Source organism: Parasteatoda tepidariorum, chromosome 5, assembly GCF_982258835.1.
Source record: "Parasteatoda tepidariorum strain Cologne lab strain chromosome 5, Ptep-v5.0, whole genome shotgun sequence".
In the NCBI taxonomy this organism is placed as follows: domain Eukaryota; kingdom Metazoa; phylum Arthropoda; class Arachnida; order Araneae; family Theridiidae; genus Parasteatoda; species Parasteatoda tepidariorum.
Window position 1 is genome coordinate 113,535,339 of NC_141759.1, and position 25,392 is coordinate 113,560,730.

Below are 25,392 nucleotides of genomic sequence, written 5' to 3' on the forward strand. Positions count from 1 at the left end.
ATGCCATTTAGTTGAATGACATAATATATTCATCTCTAAATTGAAAGGGAATTTTATTTCAAATATCGAATCCAATAATTGCAATTTTCACTGTCGAAATGGAACTATGTGGTTTAAAAACAAAATACTGGTAATAATATATTTTTTACTAAACGTCATAATGATTTGCATTTCCTTAATCCTTTATATCATAATTTGAGTAACCGCAGTAATTGTTTTGATAATAAACAATGTTGAAACTTGAGAAATTAAAATTTGGCACAACAGATTTTGTCATACAAACTCTGAATACTTATTTCATGCTGGTCAAGAGGCTTGCCTATATTTAAATATGAGAGAGTAAATTGTGAAAACTGTAAAATGGCAAAATTCAAAGGAGTTTCTTTCAAATAAATCGGTCAAAGCATCCATTTAAGTTACTACATGGGGATGTGTGCCCATTCTATTCCAAGATTGCAGCCACCTTGTAATTTGAGGGTCAAAAATCCTAATCAGTTGAAATAACTTTTAGTACATAATTATTATTTTTTATTACTTTATTTACTAATAGTTGAAAAAATTTTTAATTATATGGTATATAATTTTTCACACCATTTTAAATAATGCAATTTTAAGTGGCAAAATACAAAATATGAGCGAAAACAAGAGTAATTTATGAGAAATTAAATTTTGAAGAAGATAAGATTTTTAAAATTCAATTTCTCAGGAACTGTTCAACTGATTTTGCTCAAATTTTGTATTTTCCCATGGAAAAATACATTCTTTAAAATTATGTAAAAAAAATTCTAAGCCTTACTATTCAAAGTTTTTTCGACTATTATAAATTAATAAAAAAATAGCAAATACTCACTTAAAGTTGTTTTTGCAAGGAATTATCTTTGGCTAAATGAATTTTATAATTGTATGCAAAAAATTCATAATTCACTTTTTAAAAAAAAGTGAAGATATGGCAAAATACTCAAAAAGTCCAATTAACGTAAAAGGGTCCAAATTTTGAACCGCTCTCATGACCAAACTATCGGGACCCTTATTTCCGAGATGGCGACCACCCCTTATATTTAGAGGGTCAAAAATCCAAATTATTCAGAAAAAGTACATTTTTGTGTCTGTTTTTGTAACTTAAAATGTCTGTTCTGAACCCTTCGAACCTTTAAGATTAAGTCCTAGAATGTGAAGATCCGAACCACAAGTTATTCAGGGTGGCTAATTTTTTATTTCATATTCCATACATCTTATTAAAATTCTGATGCAAAACTCTTTTTATTTTTTAACATATCTCTCTAATTTAATTTACTTCATACATAATATAATAATAATTTAATTCATACATATGTTTTATGAACATTTGTTCACTTTAGAAGCTTAATGAAAAGGAATTTTGTGTCAGAAATATGTGATTAAACAGTTGTTCAGGGTTGCCACTCCACAGGAAGAACAGGTAAAACCTGGAAAATGCAGGGAATTTAAAAATCACCTAAAATGTACGGAGTTTTTATTTTTTCTTTACTAACTGGGGATTTTTTTCTTCTTATTTTTGTCTTTAAAACAACGATGACCACTCAAAACGTAATATTTAAGGTTGATATTTCTGCTACACTAAACTATTTAATTTATTATAGCATTATTTAAGTTCCTTAAGTTTTTCCCTCTATTAAAATTATAGTTAGCCCAATATAGCAGACACAAGAGCACAGTTTCATCTTAATATATTATGTATAATATGTACAAGAAATTTTTTTTCTTCCAGATTTGGGTGGCAACCCTGTTCCTTACAATTACAGTGTTCTTTACAATTTATTCAATAGCGTGTTTTTAACTGTTTCATTTTTAAAGATTTATGTGTATTTTGTTTAGTGCCGATTGCTTTTAAAATAATGCAATCGGCACTGAGATGCATTAAAAAATTTCTGAGTTTTTATCATTTGAGTGTTCCTTTAGTTATTGATTGAAACTCTTACTAAACCATTTAATGAGAATTCATTTAATAGAGCCTTCGTCCCCACCAACTGATGTTACCGTTGAAGCTCGTGGTGCTGGTACATTACGAGTGAAATGGAAGGTAAGTTATTTTTCTATAAATATTTGTAATTTTGCACAAATGTTTGAAACCCTGTGGCAGAAGTTTTTTGGGCTTTCTGCAACAAACTTACCTGGCACTAATATTTTGATTTAAGATATTTTTAATTATTACAATTACTAATTGAAAATAATAGAAACGTTGTGCATAGAGAAGAAAATATAGAATAAAAAGTTTAGATTTTAAAAGTAATATTTTTTTAATTCTAATATTATAGGCGATATTCTCGCATTTGCGAAAATATCGCCTGTATTATAATAAAATATAAAAATAATTAAAACATTAAAAAATGAAAAATTTTAGATTGCAAGTTTGAGTCATCACTTTTTAATGCTTTCAATTTGCACAGATTCCATCGTAAGTCTATTTCGTTTCTCGATCGCCTTTTCAACAGTTTTTGCTACGAAATTCTGCACTATTTTAAAACACAAAATTTTTAATACCATATAATACAATGCATGAATTTTGAATTTGAGTAATCACTTTTCACAATATATATATATTTATTTACATATATATATATATATATATATATATATATATATATATATATATATATATATATATATATGTAAAATGATGCAGTCGGACCGAGCAGGAAAACAGACACAGGATTTTAATTAAATCAGAGTAACTTTTATTTCATCATTCTTAGTTGAGTGGGAGCGAAGAAGTGATGTTTACTCCATCAGCAAACAGTCTTTGTGGTAGGGAAAATCTTGCAAAAAATCCTAAAATGTCTCTATTTAGGGAAAAGAGGGAAATCTCAGAAATTACTATTGGTTAATGAACTTGCTCGAGTGATTCCCACGGCTTAAAAGGGAAAAATGATCTTTATTTCAATTTATGCATAGTTGGGCCAAAAATAGATTTAGAAACAGGATGTAGCTTTTAAAAGTGTGAGAAAGTATTTCGATTTGAATAATTAATTAGTAATAAAGTAGGAGTTGTTTTATCGCAAAGAAACTAACATAAAAAGATTAATAAAAGCTTTTTATGTTACATATATATAATATTTGCTAAATTAATTATTGATAAAAGGGAAAATTTCTTCGAATAAGTGTGTTTTTTTTAATGAAAAAGTATTTTTTGAATGAATTTTAGTAATTAAAAGTATTTAATTTTCTGCAAATATACAAATTTTTTTATATAAAAATTTAGTACTAGAACATTAACGTTTATATAAAAATTATCATATATGCTACCAACTTGACTAAATGGATCATGGTCTTATAGTCTTATTTTTGTTGTTATTTAGGCAACTATTTTCATTGGTTTTGGCAACTATTTTCATGCTTTAGGCTACTAAATGCAACTATTTTGTTCATTTTTTTTCTATGGCAACCCTGTGCCTAATGCGCAAAGAAGACTTCTTTGAAAGAAAAAAAACGTTTTTCAAAAAGTTATGTAGAAAGGAAAACCAAAATTTTCCCTTTCCAAATTAAAAATCTTTCTGCAAAAACCTTGTAACATTCTGCGACAATGTTGCCATGTTGTCGCAATTCTGCTACTAAGGTTTGAAATAAAATAAACTTTAAGTTTTAAAAAAAATATTTCAATTTAGTGGCTTTAAAAAGCACGATTCTTCTCCTTTTTGAGAAGCTGCAAAAAATATATATATATATATAGGTTTATCAATGCTTAATTCAATTAAAATTTTCTAATTTAAAAAATAAAGATCTAGATATTTTTTTCTTTTTCTTACTATTATTTTGTTTTATTTTTTTTCATTGACTTTTGAAATGGAGTAGTACCAACATAGAACTTATTACCTATTATTATTACTTTTTTTAAAAAAAATATTTCTCATCCTTTATCAATCAATTACCTCTTGGAGCTTTAATAAATACAAAATAATGTCATTGGCAGGAATATTTGTTTTATTTATAAAAGAAAGACTTAAATACACTTTATAATTTATGTACATGTCTCATTCAACTTATAAACATATTTTTGGAGTGATCAATATAGGTCACAATTAGAACATAAAATGCCAATTTATTAGTTTCAGTGTCTTATGTTTCCTACTCTATGCTTCAGCTTGGTTTGGCAGTGTTTGATAGGTTATGCATCATATAATGTAAATTGGTTAATAATAGGTGTAGTCTATTGAAAAATGTTGTTCTTATAAGTTAAAATTAAAAGAATGCATGAATAAAAAACAAGCTTCTATAATTTGAAAAACTAATAATAGATTCTCGAAACTTGTTTAATTAGTTGGGAATATTATAACAATTATTTCATTTAAAATTACAGTAATTTCCAGTAGATACACTACGGCTTATCTGTACTTAAAAGATAGATCTTCCTCAAAAATAAATGTTAACCAAAGATGTTCTTTCAAATGTAATATTATCTTGGTATGCAACGAAATCCACCTAGCAGTACGTATTTTGCCTGTTGACTGAATATTAGGGCTAACGGCAGTGACATTCAGCTTAAAATTAAATATTAGGGGGAAATTTATAAATAGTAACATGCATAAATTTAATGTGAAATAATATTTAGTAAATACCTCAGATTTTGCTAGAACAGATTTTGCTATGCTAGAAAATTCTATTTTATTTCTTTTTCTTTAAAGAACCTTTAAAAATTCTATATATATGACCATTTCAAAATAAAATTATCTTGAGCAGTCCTGTGACAGCTATGAAATCAGTCATGAAATCATATAAATATTTTATAAGTGTTATTTTAAAAGTTGTATGACATTAAAAATTGCATTGTGGTATTTATAATACACAATTAATGTGAATAGATATTCCATCATATCATATCCATATATGATACCATTCTGGTTTTTAAAATAAAGTTAAATCAGAAATTTTGTCAAATAAAAATTCATTAACTAATGTATAATCATAATTTCATTGAATGTTTGTCTTATTTTATTTTAAAAAAGTTAATAGTTGACAGCATTGTTATCATACAAATCTTGCTTTAAAGTTTTAGCATCGTTAATATAACAAATTGCTGAAACTAGTATCAAATGTGACAAATATCAAATTTATTTAAATAACAATGTATGCTTGCATAATTTTTACATATATTACGTACGTTAGTTGCATAGTTAGGTAGTTAGATATATTATCCCCTATCGAATAGAAAAGTGTACCCCCTATCATCAAGAAGTTATTACTAAAATAGCAAAATACAGTACTATTTTTTTTCTTTTAAATGTAGTAATATATGTTAATCTTCAAAAGTCGCCCATTTTGAATACATATTGGACATTACACCTCCTTAAATTTACAGCAAATTTAAATGACATTATGTTGTAATCTCCTAGTTGAAGTGTCTCCACAATTACGAATAGTTTCTTTCTTTCAGACCCCTCCCCGAGATCAGTGGAATGGTCAGTTGAAAGGTTACTACATAGGCTATAAAGTGTCTTCAAGTACTGATCCTTACTCCTTCAAAACTGTGGAATTCAGCAAACAAGGGGATGAAGAATACCGTCTCACAAATCTTCTGAGAGCCACAGAGTATCAGGTTATTGTACAGGCATTCAACAGTGCTGGCAGTGGGCCACCTTCCCAGGATGCTCTGGCTGAAACTTCCTCTAAAGGTACCCTCACCCCCATCAGTAAAAACTATTTCAGGTGATGATTGTTCATTTCCATTGTGGAACCGTGGGGACATTGTTGCAGAACTTTACAGAGCTCTTGCAGAAAGATTTTTCTTTTGTGAAATAAAAAATTTTGGTTTGCTTTTCTGCCGAAATGTACACACGAAATATGAATCGCACATTTAAGTTATTACTTTCTGAAATGCTCAATTTATGCTGATATCGTAAATCCATTTTGATTGTATTTTCGTCAGTTATTGGCATTGATTTTCACGTGGCTTTTAGATATTCCAATATATTTCAGGTGATATGGAAGACTCTAATTGTGTATCGAATTGTTTACTTTTTAAGGCAATGATTCCATCGCTTTTTTTTGGCAGTTATTGCTTTTGATTTCCACATAGTTTTTGTAACCAATATTTTCTATGTGATATTATTTATTACATCAATCAAATCTTGAAACGAAACATGCATTTGAGTAACCCATTTCTGAAGAGTGTGATTCACATGATTTTGTCGTCGATCTGTTTTTCAGTAATTACAGATTTTATGATATTTAATTATGATGAGGATTTGCAAAATGCAATAAAGGAAATAATTCGTGTGTGCCCCCCCCTCCCAGCAAAATGCTAAAGTGTCGCCCATAATATTAGAATAAAATTATTACATGTATAGAAAATATTACATATATAAAAAAATATTACATATTCAATTAAAAAAATTGTCTTTTTTGTTCTTGTAAACACACCGTTTTTGTTATCTTAAATCAGTAACATACATCTTTGTTAGTATCTTGCAGAAAGATATTACATACCTGCCTGTTTTTTAACGAAAACTCCTGTATTTTACGACTATCACCTGTTTACCAGATTGTTCTCAAATTTCTCTGTATTGGTTGAAGAAATTTGGAGGGAAAAAAATAATAAGCTTGGGATAAAATATCTACTGATGGCATAAATACTTCTCTTTTTCCTCAACTGATTGTGCTGCAGTTTGTTGAGTGTTAATAGTTTAAGTAATTATAAATAATGGTTTAAAAAAATCTTCTTTAGGCTAAGAGTTATATATAAATTTTTTACTTTGCTAAATGTAATTGCTTATATTATTTCCAAATTTGAATTTCTCTTTTTGACTTACATGATATATCAAAACTTTTCTCGTAGCCTAAAAAATATCACTAGCTAAATCTCCGTTATTTTATTTCTCCAATGTTGGCAGGTATAATATTAGTACTAAAGGGTTTTATCGCAGAAAGCCCAAAAATATTCTGCTACGTGGTGTGCGACCACCCTCAATAATTTAAATTAGTTTGAAAATTATGTGTTCATAAAACCTTTCAATAGAGTGTTTCTAAATGCATTTAAAAGTTTTAGAGGAAGTGTCTTTGCTTCTGATTCCTCAAAAAAGCTCTCATTTTTCTTGCCTTTTATGATGTAAAATTGCATTGGTGCAAGTAAAAACTTGTGAATTATTTTAATTTATTATTATTTTCTTTTCGCAACTTTTTTACTACTAGTGGAACCAGCTTTTAGTAGAAAAATACATAATTTTTAAAAGTCAGAGAATTAAAACGATTTTATATAATATTATCACTAATAAGGTCATTGTGAATCTATTGTGGTATCTAGAGACCTTGTTGAAAAACCTAAAATAATGAAAGCACACAGTGTTCAAACTTTCATTGAAAGTTGCATTTAGTACCACTCGTGGAATTTTGATTGTGATTGATCAATTGCTAGTAAGAGGTAACTCTTAAGAGGATGCCATACCGTGGGGGTTAATTTTGTCGCTAATTCTCTTTCACCTTTATTACTTATTTAAAGTGTAGAAAAAGTGAGTTCAGACAAATCTAGAGTAAATCATGAAGTTTCAAATACTGTAAAGAAAATTTTAAAATGTACAAACGAAAATAAATTATGAGATGATAACTTAAGATTACCCAATGAAAAAGTTCTCTTCTAATAATTTGTTTGCATTTTAATATTTTGAAGTATTTTTTTTTTTCAGCAATTGCAACTTCATATTGAATTCTAGGTGTGCCTGAACTTACTTTTTCCTTCTTTTAAATTAAGAATGAAGGAAAAAGAGAATTTGCAATGAAAATTTTCTTCCGTGGTTCTCTCACGGGCATTTCATTTTAATGTTGCTGCATGTTTTTTCCCAATTTAAATTCTATTTCAAAGGCTCTTAAGAATTTGCATTTTTTTTTAAAACTTGAAGAGACTACTAAAATAAAACTACATCCAAATTATGAGGAAATTTTTTTCTTTTAGAAAATAATGTGTTTATTTATAATTTGGATGTAGTTTTATTTTAGACATGTCATTATTATAGAAATGACATATCTGAAATAAAACTACATCCAAATTATAATAATTTTTTTTTAAGAGCTAGCGTGTTTAATGATGTTGCTAAAAGTAATAATAATAATGATAATAAAAAAGAAAAAGTAATAATAATAATAACTTTTTCAGATCCCCCTTCACCCCCTTTCTTGTGGGTGGATTTCCAATCTCGTTCCAGCATAGGATTGAAATGGAAACATAAAATGGAAATCTCTGAAAATGGCACATCTGATATACGTAAGTTTATTCTTTCTCTTTTCAATCATTTACATCATTTGTAAAATTATGTTCTATTTAAGTGCATTCTCATTTTTTGAAATAAAAATTATTCAAAAAAAATCCATAAACCCTATGAAAATATGACCCTAGTTATTCATATTTTAAACGTATTTTCAATATTTAACGTTTTTCCAATCGTACGTTCATGTTCACTTTCAATTTTGCTTCATTTTGGCCCGCAGTTAGTATATGTGGATATCTCAATTCTGATTGGTTGTTGAAACGTGGCATGTGTTTAGATTAGCAACTACTCTTTCCATTCTATTTTGAGTAAGCCAAGCCAGTCAAGTATCAAATCTCTTAAGTGAAACATTCTAAATTTTTCGCAAAGATTCTTTCTCACGGATTTTAATTTTTCACTATATATTTACACACATAGGCTGGGATAGCCTGGTTGGTTGGGCTCTGGGCCCATGTCCAAGTGTTCGTGGGTTCGATCCCAGGCCGGCCAAAGAAGTGTAGTAAATGGTGACTGATGCACATTATATCTGTCTAGTCGCAAAGTCCTCCATGTTCTCAAACAAATCAGTACGTCTGGGGGTACTAATCCGGGAGTTACCTTGTCTTTTAGATTGCTAAAAAATTACAAGGCTGTGGAGTTGAACATTAGTAGCCGTAAACCCAAAATTGGGTCGGCTGTTCAACGACGGTAATAAAATAACGTGTGTATTTACGCAAAGACAGGCACTAAGCCATGTGGAACATAAACTAATTATGCATCAAAGACACACAAAAATATATCACCGTTACAATAAGATACTTAAACAAATAATAAGTCTAAGTTAAGTAAAAGACAAGAAAGAATTATATTTCAACTAATTCAATGGGCTCTGCATTTAATTAACATTCTAACTTAGAGAATTAAACATTTATCTCTCTATCTTATATAACATCTATCTCTACAATCTTAATTAACATTGTAGAGAAACTCGACTTTAATACTCCATTTTGCTGATAAAGATTAGCTGACGTCATAAGTTACAAGTGTGGGTACCCAATTGAAACACTTTTGAATGCCCTGTATTAGGGATTGTTGAAATATTATGTAAGTATGCTTTTGGAAATTGTCTCATCCCTTATCAGCAAATCACAAACCCCTCTTTTGTGCTTAAATAATGTTTGACCAGCCCTTCCGCTAAATATGCAGAGCAGTGTATTCTCTACCACTGTGTCGCAACAGTTTTGTGTTCCGCCAAATTCTTAAATTGCACCAACTTTTATAAATGATGTAGTAAAATTCAAATTAAAGAAAAGTATATATATTATATTATATAAGAAAAGAATATATATTATATTATGTAATTACATACTTTTTATAATTTTTCCAAGCTTAAACTGCATGAACATCTTTGTTGGTGATAGTCCTGTCTCTGACAATGTTAAAATTAGAATAAGGCTGAAATTTAATGACTATTTAAATTATTAATTAACAAAATAAAGCAAGCAAAATATTAAATTATAAAAGGAAATAAAAGCTAACAATTGTATGCAAACGACAGGAAATAAAAGCTATGCAATTGTTAGAGGTATAAAAACAAATTAACAAAGAATAGCTAACAAAAAGATAGCTAGCAATTAATAATTAGTAAAAAAAACAAGTTAACTAGCAATCACATAAAAATAATAATTAATATAAAAAACTAACAATTACTAACTATGAAAAATAAGCTAGCAATTAATAACTAGCAACAGTTGATAACAATTCACACAGTGTATTATAGTTAAGTAAACAACTTTTAAACTTTTTTTTCTTTGTATGCGGTTAAATTTTGAAATTGTTAAAAGTGTGAAATCGTAAAAAAGCTTTCATTTCATACATGGTGTTAAGGTGTAAGAGTAATATAATTAAGTTGTAATAAAGATGTTAAGAGTTGTGAATTAATTCTCTCATTACAATAGAAAAGTCATAGGTAGTAGTAATAAGTAGAGTTTTAGAGGAGGAAATACATAATCAAACTCTGACTAAATTAATGTCCAAGACTATTATAGTAAGAAGAAATTTACCTTTTCAAAATTTCATGAACTGTTTTATTGAGGAGGAAACTGATGAAAGGTGGTTTCTAACAAAATGAATTGCTTCTAAGTTTCACTCGACAAATAATCTAAATTTTAATGATTTCAGTCCCGTATTTGATCTTCTGCTGATTTGATGGTTGGTAGTCTGATTTTGTTTTTTTTTTCATCTCTTAAATATTAATTTGTTTTTTTCATCTCTTAAATATAAATATTAGTTTGCAATGCCTGAAGTTCGTATTTTCTCTCTTTATTTTTTACAATGATTCTAAAAATATACTTTGTGGGTCGATTAAAAAAAACTTTTTTCATGAAAAAAATTAAAACTATTGAAACAACATAAACATTTAGCTCATAGACAATCAAAATATATCCCCCCCCCTCGAAACTAAAATTATTTATTATGTATTTGCATTTTTCTATATTTATTTTAAATGATTTGTGTGTAAAATTGTTTTTTATTATTTCAGCAGTTTATTATATCCTGTATTATAAAGACGAATATGGACCATGGAGTGAAATCACTGTGCCAAAATCTGCGGAAAAGACGTATACTTTGGGGGGTCTTCGAGAAGGGACACGCTATCAGATATACATGAAGTCTACCTCAGAGACAGGAGACAGTGATCCCAGCGACATGCTCACACTCAAAACGGAAGGAGGCGGTAAGAGTTTTTTTTTTATGAGCAGAGTATATAGGTGATTCACTGGGCCCGACTTATCCTATTTGGGGGCCCCTCAGCTTCATTACTTCAGTAATGAAGAATTGAACTTTATCGAGGTATTTAAATTTTTCACCTCATTATACATATACAACAAGAAAATTGACTAGAACCTAAAAATAGCTAATATGTAATAATAATAATAACCAATGGTAAGTCGAAATATTGTTATGTCCATTTTATTGATTTTCTGACAATTCTATGTACATCATGACAAATGCAGTTTTCTGATTGATATCCTAGCTGACATTTGGGCAGAATTTAGCTAAATGTTCGCAATTACAATTGCTCACTTAAGCCAATCAGAAGACTGTATTTTTGTAAACATATCGCATTTTGCGATATGTAAAAATACAGGCTTTTGATTGGCCAAATTTGTCCATCGTAATTGTGAAAATTTAGCTGAATTCTGCATTAGAAGGTCACGGATTTACGAAATATAGATTTTTTGTGTTCATGCGATAGATTAATGGAGAAGCTAATACAAAACTGACGGATTTTACACTGTACTCATATTTTGTTTAAAAAAAGTTCATTAAAGAGGAAAACCTAAAATGAACTTTCTATTCGATTTGGGGGGCCCGGGGCAACAACCCCTTATGTCCTTGCCTTTGTTGAGTTCTGGTGGTTCAACGAAACAGTTTTTTTCTCATGTTAAAAAAAATTAGAAAATGTTTAAATAACTAGTACGCTTTGGAGATTTTTTTGACTCATACAATATTTGAGCTGGCGATTTCAGGGTTGTGACTCCACGGGGAAATCCTGCAAAATACAAGAAATTTAAAAAATCAACTAAAATAACAGGAAAAATACAGGAAATTTAAAAAATTAGCTAAAATAACAGGGAAAATACAGGGAATTTTGAAATTTTCCTTACAAACTGGGAATTTTATTTCTTATTTTTGTCTTTAAAAAAATACAGACCTCTCAAAGCACAATCTATGGGATATTTAAAGAGGATAGTTCAGCTATATTATATTATTTCATTCACAGCCAATTTTGCGTAATTCATTAGAGTGTGCACAGTGTAAGTCGAATGGTCCTCCTCCCCCAATGTATTTTTAAAATCCTTAAAGCTAACATAAAGAGTATTTTATAAGACTTATCAAGTTTAGTTAAAATTAATGCGATAAATTATGTTGTAGTTCTCCCTTCTTTCTCCCTATTCAACTCTTTTCTCACTTGTTCATTTTGGCCAATGTCAAAGTAATTTTTCAAAAATAAAGGGAAGTTAAAGAGTTTTCGCTGTGATTTTCGGAATTCAGAACCCCCTAGGAAATAGCTTAACTGATCAGATCGAATTTTAAAAACGTTTAGGCCGTACTTAAGAAAAGCACAATGTTTTACAACTATAATTGAATTTTCTCACACGTGGTGCCCAGAAGGGACGATTTGTAGGGTATATGTTGGTGTCTCAACATTCTTTTGGTTCTACAGATTTTTATCTTCTTTTTTCTTGACTTGTATTGGCAATGGTTATAACTCCTGCTCAGCTGAAAATTGTATCTGACTCAAAAGCAGTTTTTAAGTTATTTTCATCTAAAACTTTATAAATGTGTTTCGGAAATTGCTGCAACACCTTGAAATAAATTGAGAAAAATCAACTGATTTTTGCTGATTTCAAATTGCTTATGTAATGAAAGCTAGTTACATAAATGATAATATATCATAACACTTATGTATACATTTCAATAGTTTTTGCTGATTTGAAAGATTATTGGTTTTATTCTTCTATGCTTCTTTTTTTCACAAAAATTTTTTTTTCACCTATCGTCCCTAGAAGTTTAAATGCACCTCTCAGTGAAAGATTTATAACAAACATTTTTGTTTCTGGGAATTTAAATATTGATTGAGTGAAAACAAAATATGTTACGAAATTTTTTTGCCTCACACTATCTTAATCAATGTTTGAAACTGTTTTGACAGTCTAGGGTTCAGAAAAAATGAAATGTATTTTTGGAAACAGAACAAACTAATTTCCTGTCATATATTCCATTGTATTATTCATTCATTAAATTAAGGTTTAACAAAACTAATTTTTTAATATTTTACAACAAATTTTAAAATGAACTGTGTCTACTAAGAAGTAGGTGCTTTAAAATTGAATAAAAAATATTTAGCTTATTAAAGAATGTTTAAAAAGGCTTATTTTTCAAATCAAATTGCTAAGAGATATTAATAAAGCTATATTTTATTTTAATATTATATAACTGTCGTTGAAGAGGCGACCCAATTTCGATTTTAATACTACTGTTCAACTCCACAGCCTTGTACTTTTAAACCCAATCCAGAAGACAAGGGAACTCCTGTATCAAATATTGGGAGAAATGTTGCCTTTATGGACTAACCCACATTTGTGTGACTCGCAGAGGAAAACCTCCCGCAGTTAGCCTGACGGCAAGTGCACTCTAACCCATGATCTGTCTGCCACTGAGGATATTTTGCGTCAACACTGTGGTCGGTTTGAACTGGGTGCAGAATTCGTATCTATCCCCCATCGCTGGGATTTGAACCTGGTTCAACTCATTAGAAGGCTAGCGCTCTATCCCCTGAACCAAACATTTCCAAAAATTCAAGGACATTTAATTCCTTCAACTCCCAGTCTTGGCAGCTTTAAATCATTTTAGAATTTCACCTTTAGTTGACAGAAAAGTCTGGTTCAGGACCTCCAAACGTTGTAAACCTCAAATTTGCTCTGAATGTCAACATTTCCTGATTAGATTGCGTTTGTTTTTCCACTGCATTCAAAAGTATAATCATTCTCATAAATTAGGTGTGAAAATTTCCTCCCTTTATAAAATATATATGATTTTATGAAATTAAACACATATTATGTAGCTGCAACTTTTGTGCTTTACTCTACTTCTGATCCTTTTACTTATTCAGGGTGGCCACCCACCTTGAAAACCTGGAATTATCAGGGATTTTTTTTTATACTGGAAAAAACCTGCAAAAATCAGGGAATTTTAAAGAAAAGCTGGAATTTTTTTTAATTTCACTAATTTAAATTATTTACTAATTTTCTTGATTTAAATTATTTCATCCATTATACCCACTTTCTTTTGACGGAAATGTATCTTCAAGCAGTTGAAATATCATCAACTTTGCAATACTTTGCTTGCATCAAAATTTGCTCCATTACAGCTCTGTTGAACTAGAATGCCACATAAAATTCTCCCACTGTTGCTAAACGAATGTGGGAACCTTTGACCGCTGTGGACTGTGCAATTTAGGAAAGATTGTGGTGGAGGTGGAAGAAGGGATTAGGATATTAACTTCTGTTTTTAAATTCTGTCCTTGGGCTGAATCCATTTATGGCTTCAATTTGTTCCAATGCTTTCATGGTTATTTTTTTCCATTTTGACAAAATGTTTTTGTATTTTTAACTTTATGAAATTCTCCAAAAATTAGTTGCTTATAATTTTATAATAATAGATTTTATATTGCACTCTTTTTCTGAAAGCTTTTGTATTCCCATTAAAAGAAATCTGAATTATTTTTTCTCAGTAAACCAACCAATCACACATTTTTTTTACAATCGCTAACAGCAATGTTTGTCGACAAATTGTTGCAATTGTTGCATTAATGCTAATTTTTTCTATTTCATTTTAACCTTTTATAACATATTTTAATTTCAAAAAAGTTTTTTTTTTTTTTAAGAACTAACTATATACAATATTTAATTTTACTCTTTTGTTGGTCAATATATGATTTTTGATTCAAAATTTTGTACCAAAACATTAAAAAAATGAATAAAAAATCTTGCCAAATTGTCAAAATAAATTATTTTTTTCAAGATATGTTAAAAAAAATAACATTTTGAATAAAATATTTTATAATATAGACACTTTTCTTGTACCCACATCCTACACTTTATTAGAATAAAGAAACTAAAACCTGGAAATTTGAAATCTGATTTGAGTGGCCATCCTGTTATTTATTTTTAGACAGGATTGTCACTCCTTGCGGAGAACATGGAAAATTTGGCAAATACAGGGAATTTAAAAGTCTCCTAAAATAACTAGGAAAATACAGAGAATTTTATTTCTTATTTCAGTCTTTTAAAAATTGGTGACCACTCCAAGTACAATCTATGGGATATTTTAGCAATCCCCGTGGCAGAAACACGGCGACACAGCGACATTGTCGCAGAAAGGGACTGAGTTCTTGCAGAAAGATTTTCTTATTTGGGAAACAAAATTTTTGGGTTTGGCAAAAACAAAAGTTCTCAAAAAAGATTCTGCAGAAACAGAAACTGTTTTACAAAAAAATAATTTCGACAGAAACAGAAAATTTCTGCAGAAGCAATAATGGTTCTGCAAAATTATTTTCTTACAGAATTGTTTTTCTAGCGTACCGTGGAAGGGGAAAGCACTCGTAATCCTCCGTTAATCTCCCTAGTCCGTGTCCAACACAAACAGTAACTGGATATAAAAGGGGAGAAATTTTTTTCCCCTTTATTAAGCTATTTTTGGGACATTTGCCAACTTCGGCCTTTATCGCTAGCGCAGTAATTTGCTTTTTGTGTTTTCTTGCGAGAATAGAGCATTTTATATTTTTTGCTCTTATGTGGAAAATTTCATGCCTAAAAAGATTTTTTCTTTTTTAAAAAAATAATGTCTAGTGAAAAGGTTATTTGTTGCTCTTGTGAAGCAACAATAATTATAAAAAAAAAATTTGAACTTATTTTTCAAGGCCCATTTCGAAGAAGAAATAAGATGGAAAATGACAATATCTAGCGATGTCAGAGATTTTTTTTTTCTGCAAAGCGACAGGAAAAGAGGAAAGAAGCTTTCCACGCTACTAATATTGAAAAAAAAAACGTTCTAGATTCAAACCAAATATTCTTACTAGTAGCGATGTTGATAGCAAGGATGAAATGGATGATAAAATGCCTATATCTTTTGAATTAAGCAGTCGATATAAAAAAAACACTTGCAATATAACGATAAATGAAATAAAGCCTAAGATAGCTCACTATCTACGATTTTTTGGCATGCGAATGAAAACCAGATTGGTGGAAAATATTTATTGGCGAAACACTTTCAAATAGGTTTCCATACGCATGTGAAAAAAATCGCATCCAATGAGTATGGCTCTAATACCGATGTTTCAGCACTGATGAAGACGATTTCGTTTCGAGATGTTGAATAGTCTTGAGCGTATTGAGTCGGAAACCGCATCTGCGTACTTCGTGTGGAATCAATGCTATATATTTACACAATACAGTGAGACTTCTGTTACAAATCGCAAGCACTGTGTATTTTTTTCTTTCTGAACTTAATCTGATCACGAAAAAAGTTTTATTTACCTTCTTTTTTTTTATAAAATTTTTTCAATAAGTCAGCACAAAATTAATCGAATCTAATTGTTTTCATATGGAAATAGATTGCTTTAATTTTTTTGCTTTTAGAATTCGGTTATAGTCAATATTATTTTGATTTTGATTACTCAACCTCAATATTAATTTTTTCACCTGATTTGTTTCTGTACCTGATACAATTACTATAATGAAACATTAAATCATACTGTTTTAAGCTGATACTTCAAATTCAGTTATGCTGTTTTATAAATTTAATCTTTTTGTCCATTCTTAGCTATTTTTATAAGTTCTATCTTATTACAGGTTCTGGGTTATCTTTATTTATGCTCTAGTAAGCATTTTTGTCTGCAGATCTATACATTTACAATTTTTCTTTATTATCGAAGATTATGCACATTTAAACTTATTAAGAAATTTAAACTTATATTATGACATGAAGAAAAAAAAATCTACATAGTTTTATTCTATGCATGTAGGCTTTTTTATAAACATGAAGTGCATCTATTATTATAAATTCATTACACATATATTTATAACGATAAAAATATCTTGCAGAAAGATATTGGTTCTAGTTAGGTTTGTCGCAGAAAGCCAGAAAAAATTCTGCCACAGGGTTAGCAATACTAAACTATTTCATTTACTATAGCATTATTTGTTTTAATTATGTTCTAAGTTAGGAACTAGTATAGCTAGCCCAATATATATATATATATATATATATATATATATATATTTACGGCTGGCAATGAACTTTCGTTCTTTACCTCAGAAGTGTTGCTCATTTAATGTTACTCAGTGGGCACCTGTGAACCTAAGTCACAGAGACCCATTTATAGGGTGGGCCACATTCACGCATTATACAATCGAGAACAACACACAGAGAGAAACATTCATACCTTGAGCAGGATTCGAACCCTCAACCATTGGCTTCACAGTCAGGAACGCTGACCACTCGGCCACCTGATAGCCCAATATAGCTCACCCAGGAGCACAGTGATTGTGTGTTTTCTCTTAATATATTGTTTATGGGAATTTTTTTTACAGATTTGAGTGGCAACCCTGAGATAATAATAAATTAAAAATAACAATTGTGTAACTTCATTCCACTTCACAATGATCTATTTATTCTTTTCCATGCTTATAGCTCTGTCTGACATGTCTTCCCATCCAGTGGTGGAGAGAGGCGGGGAAGAAATTCCCATTTACCTCCACTCCTCTGTCCTGATTCCTTTGGCCTCCTCTGTTGGCCTCATCTTCCTGGTGCTCATTGGGGCTTGCATCTACGTCAAAAGGGTGGAGAAGCGCTACAAAGCAGCTGTGCCAGGTATTTATTTCCCTATTTCATATGGTCCCGCAGTGGACTGATCGTTAAGACACGGTTCCCAGCAGGTCACCGAAGTCAAGCGTCAGTGTGCGGGTGGGTGACCACTTGGATCAGTCTGCATAGGGATCGAGGGTGTGCTGTATGGGTCCTCGTTAAACTGTTCTACCGTAAAGTGCTTGACTTTGCGTGCTACCGAAGCGGGGGTGCCATCCCCTCTGCAGATTGTGATGGCATGTCTTCGGATCATCCTCGGGGATGTTTCCCAGACCGTCGTCAACAGCCCATTGTGCAGCTCTAGTGTGGTGTAAATGAACTACAACTACAATCCTGTTTCATATGAAACTCACATTCAAGGCATATCAAGGTTTTAGGGTTGGGTGGAAAAAAAGGACAATTGAGGATTTCCATCTGGATAAATAACTTTTTCTCCCTTAGCTACTGAGAGTTATGAAATTTAGTTGTTTGCAGCTATTCTGCAATATAACTCCTTTTGAAAATAATAAGTAAACAAAAATTATTTAATAGAAGCAAGAAATTTAAAAAAAATCTCATATTTCCAACAAGCTACTTTGAAAATTCTCTCCTTATAAAAAAGCAAAAGAACATATCTTTTAAAAGGTGTGTAGCATTTTTAAAAAGTGTTTAAAGAGGCTCATTTTTGATTTACAATTTATAAAAGCCCTTAAATGTGCTTTTTTTTTTATCCGGGGTATGTAAAAATCGCTTAATTTTCCTTCTTTTTTTAAGAGATTTTTTCTTTTCAGTGTCGATTGTTGTCATAAATTTCAAAAAGCTGGATTTTCAGAATTTTTTCTGCAATATTTATTTGAAAATTATCATGACTATGTAAAGTTTTTGAAAATGTTTTTGCATTTTGTTGATTTAATGTTTATAAATTAAGAACTTTAAACGATAGAAAAAAATAATTTTTATTACTGCGCATATCCTATTTATGAATTTTTTTTTGGAAAGTGCTCAAAAATATTTTTTTAAGTGCTTAAAAGGTGCTTATTTTTTGTTGAAAAATCTGGCTATGCACCCTGTTTAACTCTGGAGGAAGTTGGGCATGGTGTTTTTTTAACAGGATGTACCACAGGACACAGACATGGTATCCTTCATCTATCACATATAGATATATGCCACCTGGGAGTTTGACCCAGCCCCCATCATTTAAATCCTTATAAAATGAATGTATTTTCAATTTAAAAAAGACTTTTACTTATTCACTAACTTGATTTATATAAGTTTCAAACTCTCTTTAACGAGCTAAATATTTTGTGTTGCATTTGTAAAAAAAGAAAAATTGTTAACCTAGTAAATATGCTACATGGTTCGTAGCTTTTTTAAAAAATGCTTAAAGGTGCTTATTTTCGTTTTTTGAAAGCCTTTAAATTAGAAAAAGTACTTTATTTTCTCTTTTTGAAAATGTTTTTCTTTACCATGTCGATTTTTGTCATGTATTATGCAAAAAGCGTGGTTTCCACATTGTTCTATTCAATGTTTTCACAATTTATTCAACCGCAATAAATTTTGGTGTTCCATCAGCCCATAGCACATGAAGGCGCCAATCATTTTACATGTTTGATGAAATACTTTCGAGTCCTTAAATGCAAATTATGTGTTTATTTAAAACTAATCACATAACATATTATGCTTTACATTTTACAAAGAATCATTTGAGTAACTTTATTAGTTATTTATTAGGCTGAAAAGTGCTTGCAAAAGCTGTTGTACCATTTCTATTTTTTTTTTTTTTTTACCCTTTAGTTATAATCAAACAATATTTTTACAGTGTTATACTACATCTTATTCTCATTTTTATTTTATGTAGAATATATGTGAAAAAAAAAACTCTTTCTTGCAAACCCTGATAATTTTTACATTTGTGCAGATGCTCGTAGCTATTCCTACAGTGGCAGTTCTACTTTGCCTCATTCTCAGCAGCAGAGATTCAAGGATGTTGGACCCCCTCTCCTACGAATTCCCCTTCCTCCCCATCCACCACCTGAAGGTTATCCACTTCCTTATGCCACTATGCCTATTAGGAACGGTTCTACCACAACAGAAAGGAGGCGACCTTCTGAACGAGCCATCGTTGTCGGCCGTATGCTTCATCATGTGAGTTGTTTTATTTTGACTTATCTTTTGTTGTTGGTATTTATTAACACTCCATGACGTTTAAACACTTGAATATAAATCCAGGGGAGTGATTCCACTAGAATTTCTGGATCCCTTTCTACTAGCTGAGGGTTCCTATTTAAAATAGGACTATTCTATCTCTTTATCCATCATCCATATTTGGCATAATTATTTTATCAATTGATAGACAAAACATAGAACTCCTAACGAAGGAGACGTTTAAATGATTCAATTAGGACTGATCTAACACCTGCATCTGTAATATGATACTTAAATTTATTCTAATTTTCTATTTCACCTATACCTATTAATGAAGGGAAAAAAAAGAAAATTTTTGTATATCTATTTCAAGTTTGGTTATAACTTTGGTTAGCACTAAAAAAAAAAGTTTAAACAAAATAGAACATATTGCGTAAAAAATATATCACATAAAAAACGGAAAATAAATGTGAAGAAAAAACGGAACAAAACAAAAACTGTAAAGCAAGTTGTGAATGCGCAGGAAACTTTAAAGAATGACTCAAAATATTATCGTAATATGATTGCTAGATTACAAAATATGAAAACAGATGCTCAAATGGAGCTAAAAGCGTAAATTGAGGGATTTTGTTTTTTGGCACGTTCTTTCTGCAGTACTTACATACCTGCCAAGTCTCCTGTTGTTTAATGAAGACTTCTGTACTTAATGATTATCTCCTGTTCACCCTTATATTCTCAAATTTCTCTGTATTTGTTGAAGAAATTCAAAAATAAAAAAACAATTGGTAATAAAATATCTGTTGATGGCAAAAATACTTCTCTTATTCCTCTACAGATAGTACTATTGCCAGTACTCCAGTATGTTGAGTTTTAATGGTTAAGTAATTATAAATAATGGTTTTAAAATTCTTCTTTAGATTAAGATTTATATACATATTTTTTACTTCGCTAAATGTAAGTGCTTATATTTCGAATTTCTCTTTTTAACTTGCATGATTGTTTCTCCAATGTTGGCAGGTATGTACTTATATATTTGCCCACTCTTAAAAATTTAACAATATCAATACAAGCTACAGGTTATCTGCACACCTGGAAAATCATGAATTTTGGTATTGAACAAAATTTGTTATGAAATGTCATGATTTTAGCAATTTTTTTTTTTTTTTAAAAATCATGGATTTAGGTCGCCGAAAAGTCTACTTTTTAAGATTGATTCCCCCCCCCATTTCATAGTGTTCCGAATATCTTAATTTGTAACAAAGTCCCCACCCACAGTCATATTTTATTAAAATCTGAAATGTTTTAATCATGTTCTTTAAAAGTATGGTGTTTTTCAAAAAATGAAAGAAAAAACATAATTTCAAGAGCGAATTATCTTTTAAACTTCTGTGATTTCAGAGTTTTCGTTTTTTTTTTTATTTCATCAATTTAAAATTCTACCTGAAACAAGCCAGTCATTGGCTAATTGTTTTTATTCCGTAATGAAATCAGAAAAATCAGTATTTCTTTCCTTTCCTATAAACAAGAAAAGTATCTTAAGAATATAATTCTGCAGATAAAAAGAAAAGAAAAATTTGCTTTTGTATTCTTTTCAGCTATTGTATTGCTTCAACTCTTTCTTTACTCTGTTTTTTAAATTTAAAATAAATATGAAGATGTAGTTTTGATTATACCTATCATTTCAATTGATGTTATTTTAATGCTTTTTTTAATTTATTGTTGTATTTTTGTCGGAGAAAATAGTAACTTCGTTAAGTCATGAAAAACTTTTGGAATTAGTCATGAATTTGAAAATCTAAAATGTAGTAGATACCCTGTTTTCATTAGTGGCATATTATACATTGAATTGAAAATATTCTCATTTGAGGTGGGTTTTTTTTTACAGGCTACCATGGATCGTAAGCGAATGGCCACAGCAGGTGGTCTCACCATTCAGGAAACTGCAGAAGTCCACCACTACGACATGGCAGCTTGATTTGATTTCCTCCTCCTTCATTACGACATGACTAGAAGCAGCTTTATTAAACTAAACAACTGCAATTAGTCCAAAAATTCATTTCCTAATGTCGTAGTGTATTCACGAGTTTAGATGTCGTGTGTCATCTATAAGTACAAAAACATAGATTTCCAAAAATATTCTTGTACTACTACACTACTAATGGAAGAAAATGGAATGATTGTGTCTTCTCCAAGAATCTGGATCTTCTTTTCAAAATTTAAACCAAAGTATTAATTCAAATGAAGGCTTTTAAAAAACTAGCATAAATGAAACCTCAAATGTCAGCAAATATATATTCATAGATATTAAAAACTTAATACAGCTTATATTCCTTATCGATGATCATGTACATAAATCAACACAAATAGTATTTTGATATGGAACAGTAGAAAAAAAAATTATTTAAATGTTCAATTAAAACTTTAGCAATTGCTAATGAAAACATTGTCTTTATTTACAAAAATGTTGTCTCCTAACATATCTCATACTATTGCAGCTCTTCAATTAAACATGTCTCAGCTCATGAAGTACTCGCATTCAGTTCTTTTTTTTTCAGAGCTCATATTGCTTATAGTTTATTATGACTCCCTTTTTTTCAAGTTTATAGTCACTATTTCTTGTTCATTTATATTATAGTCATTGTTACTCATTTTTAAGCCATAAATTCCTAGTCAAATGCAACATAAAGAAAAATCTTCTTTGTCCAGAAAATTATCTAGGTTAATTATTATCTATCATAATTCAGTGTCACATCACACTACTAAATATTGTTATTATTTTTCAATGACATCATAATTGCTCAATTTTCTTTATTATTATTTTAAGTTATGATTAACTAATTAAATATATCATAATAAAAATCCTTAATTGAAAACATGTTGTTGTCGGCCATTAAAGCAAATGAGGTGCGATTGTTTTAGTTTTCCAGTGGCGCTATCTATGACCCGTTTATAGAGCGGACCCATCCTTTCATCCACAGATCGTAATTTTGAACTAAAACAGAACGATCAATCTCTAATTCAGTACCCCCAGAGGTATAATGTGTTATGGGAACTGGGAGGATTTTGTAATCCAACAGATTTAACGTGCACCAGTCACCATTTATTATGAGGGGAGTTTTTGGCCGGCTGGATTAAAACTCCCATTATCACGAACGCAAGCCCAGCACCCTACCTACCAGGATATCCCGGCCTGTTGAAAACATGTAAATTATTTGAATATCTGATTTTCAGAAACAGTGAAGAAATTTTAAAAAATAATGATGAAAGAATGATTCTGAATTTTTACCTATTTTGTTAGATAAAAATGTATAGATAATTGAAATTATTTGTATGAAAAATTCTGTTTGAAAGCAGATATAAATTTTATGAACTTCATAAATATTTTCATGTGTGGTGCCTTCTTTCCATTCAAGTTGTGTGTCATGTGATACTTCATAATGCTGCAAACATATTTAATAACAAAAATAGTAGTTTCTAAAGAATTTCAAACCAATGGAATGTTATGCTTCAACTTTAGGTGCTGAATAATTTGTGAGTTTTGTGATAACGATTTTGGACTGAAAACAATGAACATTTAATAAATGAATGACTTCACTACTTACGCACAGAACTATTATAGGGACATGAATTACTTTTCCTTATTTATGGGGGGGGGAGACCCGCAATAGGCATTTCTTTTCCTTTTTGCAGATAACAATGTTCTATAAAAACTGGATTGCAATTATATATGTTCTATTTATGATTTAGCACAAAAAACTGTATATATAAATATTTTTAATTATTACCGTATATCCCGGTATGTCAAAATTTTACAAACTATCTGGGGGTCTACTTATAAATCGGTAATATTGTTGGACATCCGTCGATTGTGAAATATCGATGCATTATAAATAATGAGATAGATTAACGTGAAACCGGTTAATGTGAAATATTGCTTTTGATGAAAGGCATGTTTGATCTCTTGGGTCAGCAGTCAATTATTGTTGTATTTTACAGTGTTTAACATGAAATTTTTAAGCTGATTATTGCTTAAGATAAAAGGAAACTAGACACAGCACAGTAATAAATAATTAGGTTTGGTAGTATAGTATGTTGTAATATAATACCTGACCGAGTTATTTTTTTAAAATTTCATATCCGCTGTTGAACAGCTGACCCTGTTTTGGGTTTACGACTACTAATGTTCAACTCTGAGACTTTGTCAGTTTGGACCCATCCAAAAGACAAGGAAACTCCTGGATCAGTACCCCCAGAGGTATGATTTGCTATGGTAACATGGGGAACTTAGTGACTCGACAGATTTAAAGTGCATCAGTCACCATTTACTACTTCGGCTGTCGGAGATTGAACCCGCAACCTCTTGGACCTGGGGCTACCAACCAGGTTATCCCAGGCCCCAGACGAAGTTATTGTAATGAATGGTGATTTAAATCCCAATCAGTCATTTTGAGGAATGCTATTTCCATTTTTTTGCTTTGTTAGGAGAGCAGATGGGCAAATAAATAAAATAGTTTGATTAAAATGGTTAAAACTTTAAAGCTTATTTTAATTTGTTTGATTCATAATATTATTGTTTGCTTACATTAATGTAATACATGATTGTGTTCATGATGTATTGGATAAAACGAAATCTGGTTCCCATGAAATAATCTTGATAGTCCCCCTGTTTTTGCGTTAACGAGGTTCGACTATATTATACGCTCGACGTACAAGAATTTTACTATCTTGCAGTCAAAAATAGGGTTTCGGCTCAAATACCAGGATATACTGTATATTTAGTTTTTATTAATTATTAGTTCTTCCTTTTTATCATTTGAATAACTGATTAGTCAGTAGTGTGTACATTTGTTGGAAGAATTATTTTAATTCATTAATAATTTTGCTTGATATTATACATTTGCCTTATGTCATACTAAATCCTCACTTTTGACATAGTCAACAATTTAAATGAAGAAATAAACAGACTTTAAATGTGTGAGGGACTTTTTAAAATTTTAGATAACTGATTAAAAAGAGACACGGTTAATATGTTGGCGTAGCACCATCGAAGAGAAATTATTAATGTCAGCAAAAGGAAAGTAGCATTATCTTTTTGTTCTTATAAAAGAAAAACATAAATTAATGCAGAATAAACTACATAACATTTATACAAACTAGACTTTTTATTTTAAATATAGCTTAAAACATGCTATACTAAGAAATAAACTTCTTGAAATAAAGCTTATTTTCAAGAAAAAAAATATGCTGATATTGTAAAGTTATAAAAAAAATAATAATAAATAAGTAAAAAAGGTGAATAGACCTTCATTTAAAAGTCTACAATTTTAACATAAGTTGTAATACAATTTGCTGTTATTCGTTTTAATTTTCTTATTTGTTTGTTAATTATATTGACCTCATAAAACCAGGAATATTAAAATCTTTTTTTTTATTTTGTCTTAGAAAACTGCAATGCGTTTGCTTTTTTTTTATTTTTTTTTTGAGGTACCGCCTCAGTATTCCTTTCTGATTATCTTAATTCCTCCATTGTTCTTTTTGAACTTTACAATAATTTTACACAGTTTGGAAACTTTTTTTTGTTCTCTTACTTGATTATTAATATGTCACCTTTCAAGTGAAGTTT

At 30.0% G+C, this 25,392-nt stretch overlaps 1 protein-coding gene across 2 annotated transcripts in view; it reads left to right on the plus strand.

The window, feature by feature from the left end:
* LOC107451354 (cell adhesion molecule Dscam1) overlaps nt 1-23,148 on the plus strand; it is a 61,274-nt gene extending 38,126 nt beyond the window's left edge. Inside the window, exons 9-15 of one of the 2 annotated variants that reach the window (XM_043053688.3) lie at nt 1,989-2,059; nt 5,408-5,645; nt 8,120-8,227; nt 10,753-10,947; nt 17,472-17,651; nt 19,543-19,769; nt 21,655-23,148. In XM_043053688.3, coding sequence (XP_042909622.1) covers nt 1,989-2,059; nt 5,408-5,645; nt 8,120-8,227; nt 10,753-10,947; nt 17,472-17,651; nt 19,543-19,769; nt 21,655-21,744 — 1,109 coding nt within the window. In that variant the 3' untranslated portion in view covers nt 21,745-23,148. The remainder of the gene's footprint in view (nt 1-1,988; nt 2,060-5,407; nt 5,646-8,119; nt 8,228-10,752; nt 10,948-17,471; nt 17,652-19,542; nt 19,770-21,654) is intronic. The other variant, XM_043053689.3, reaches the window with a different exon arrangement.
* The last annotated feature ends 2,244 nt before the right edge of the window (nt 23,149-25,392 follow it).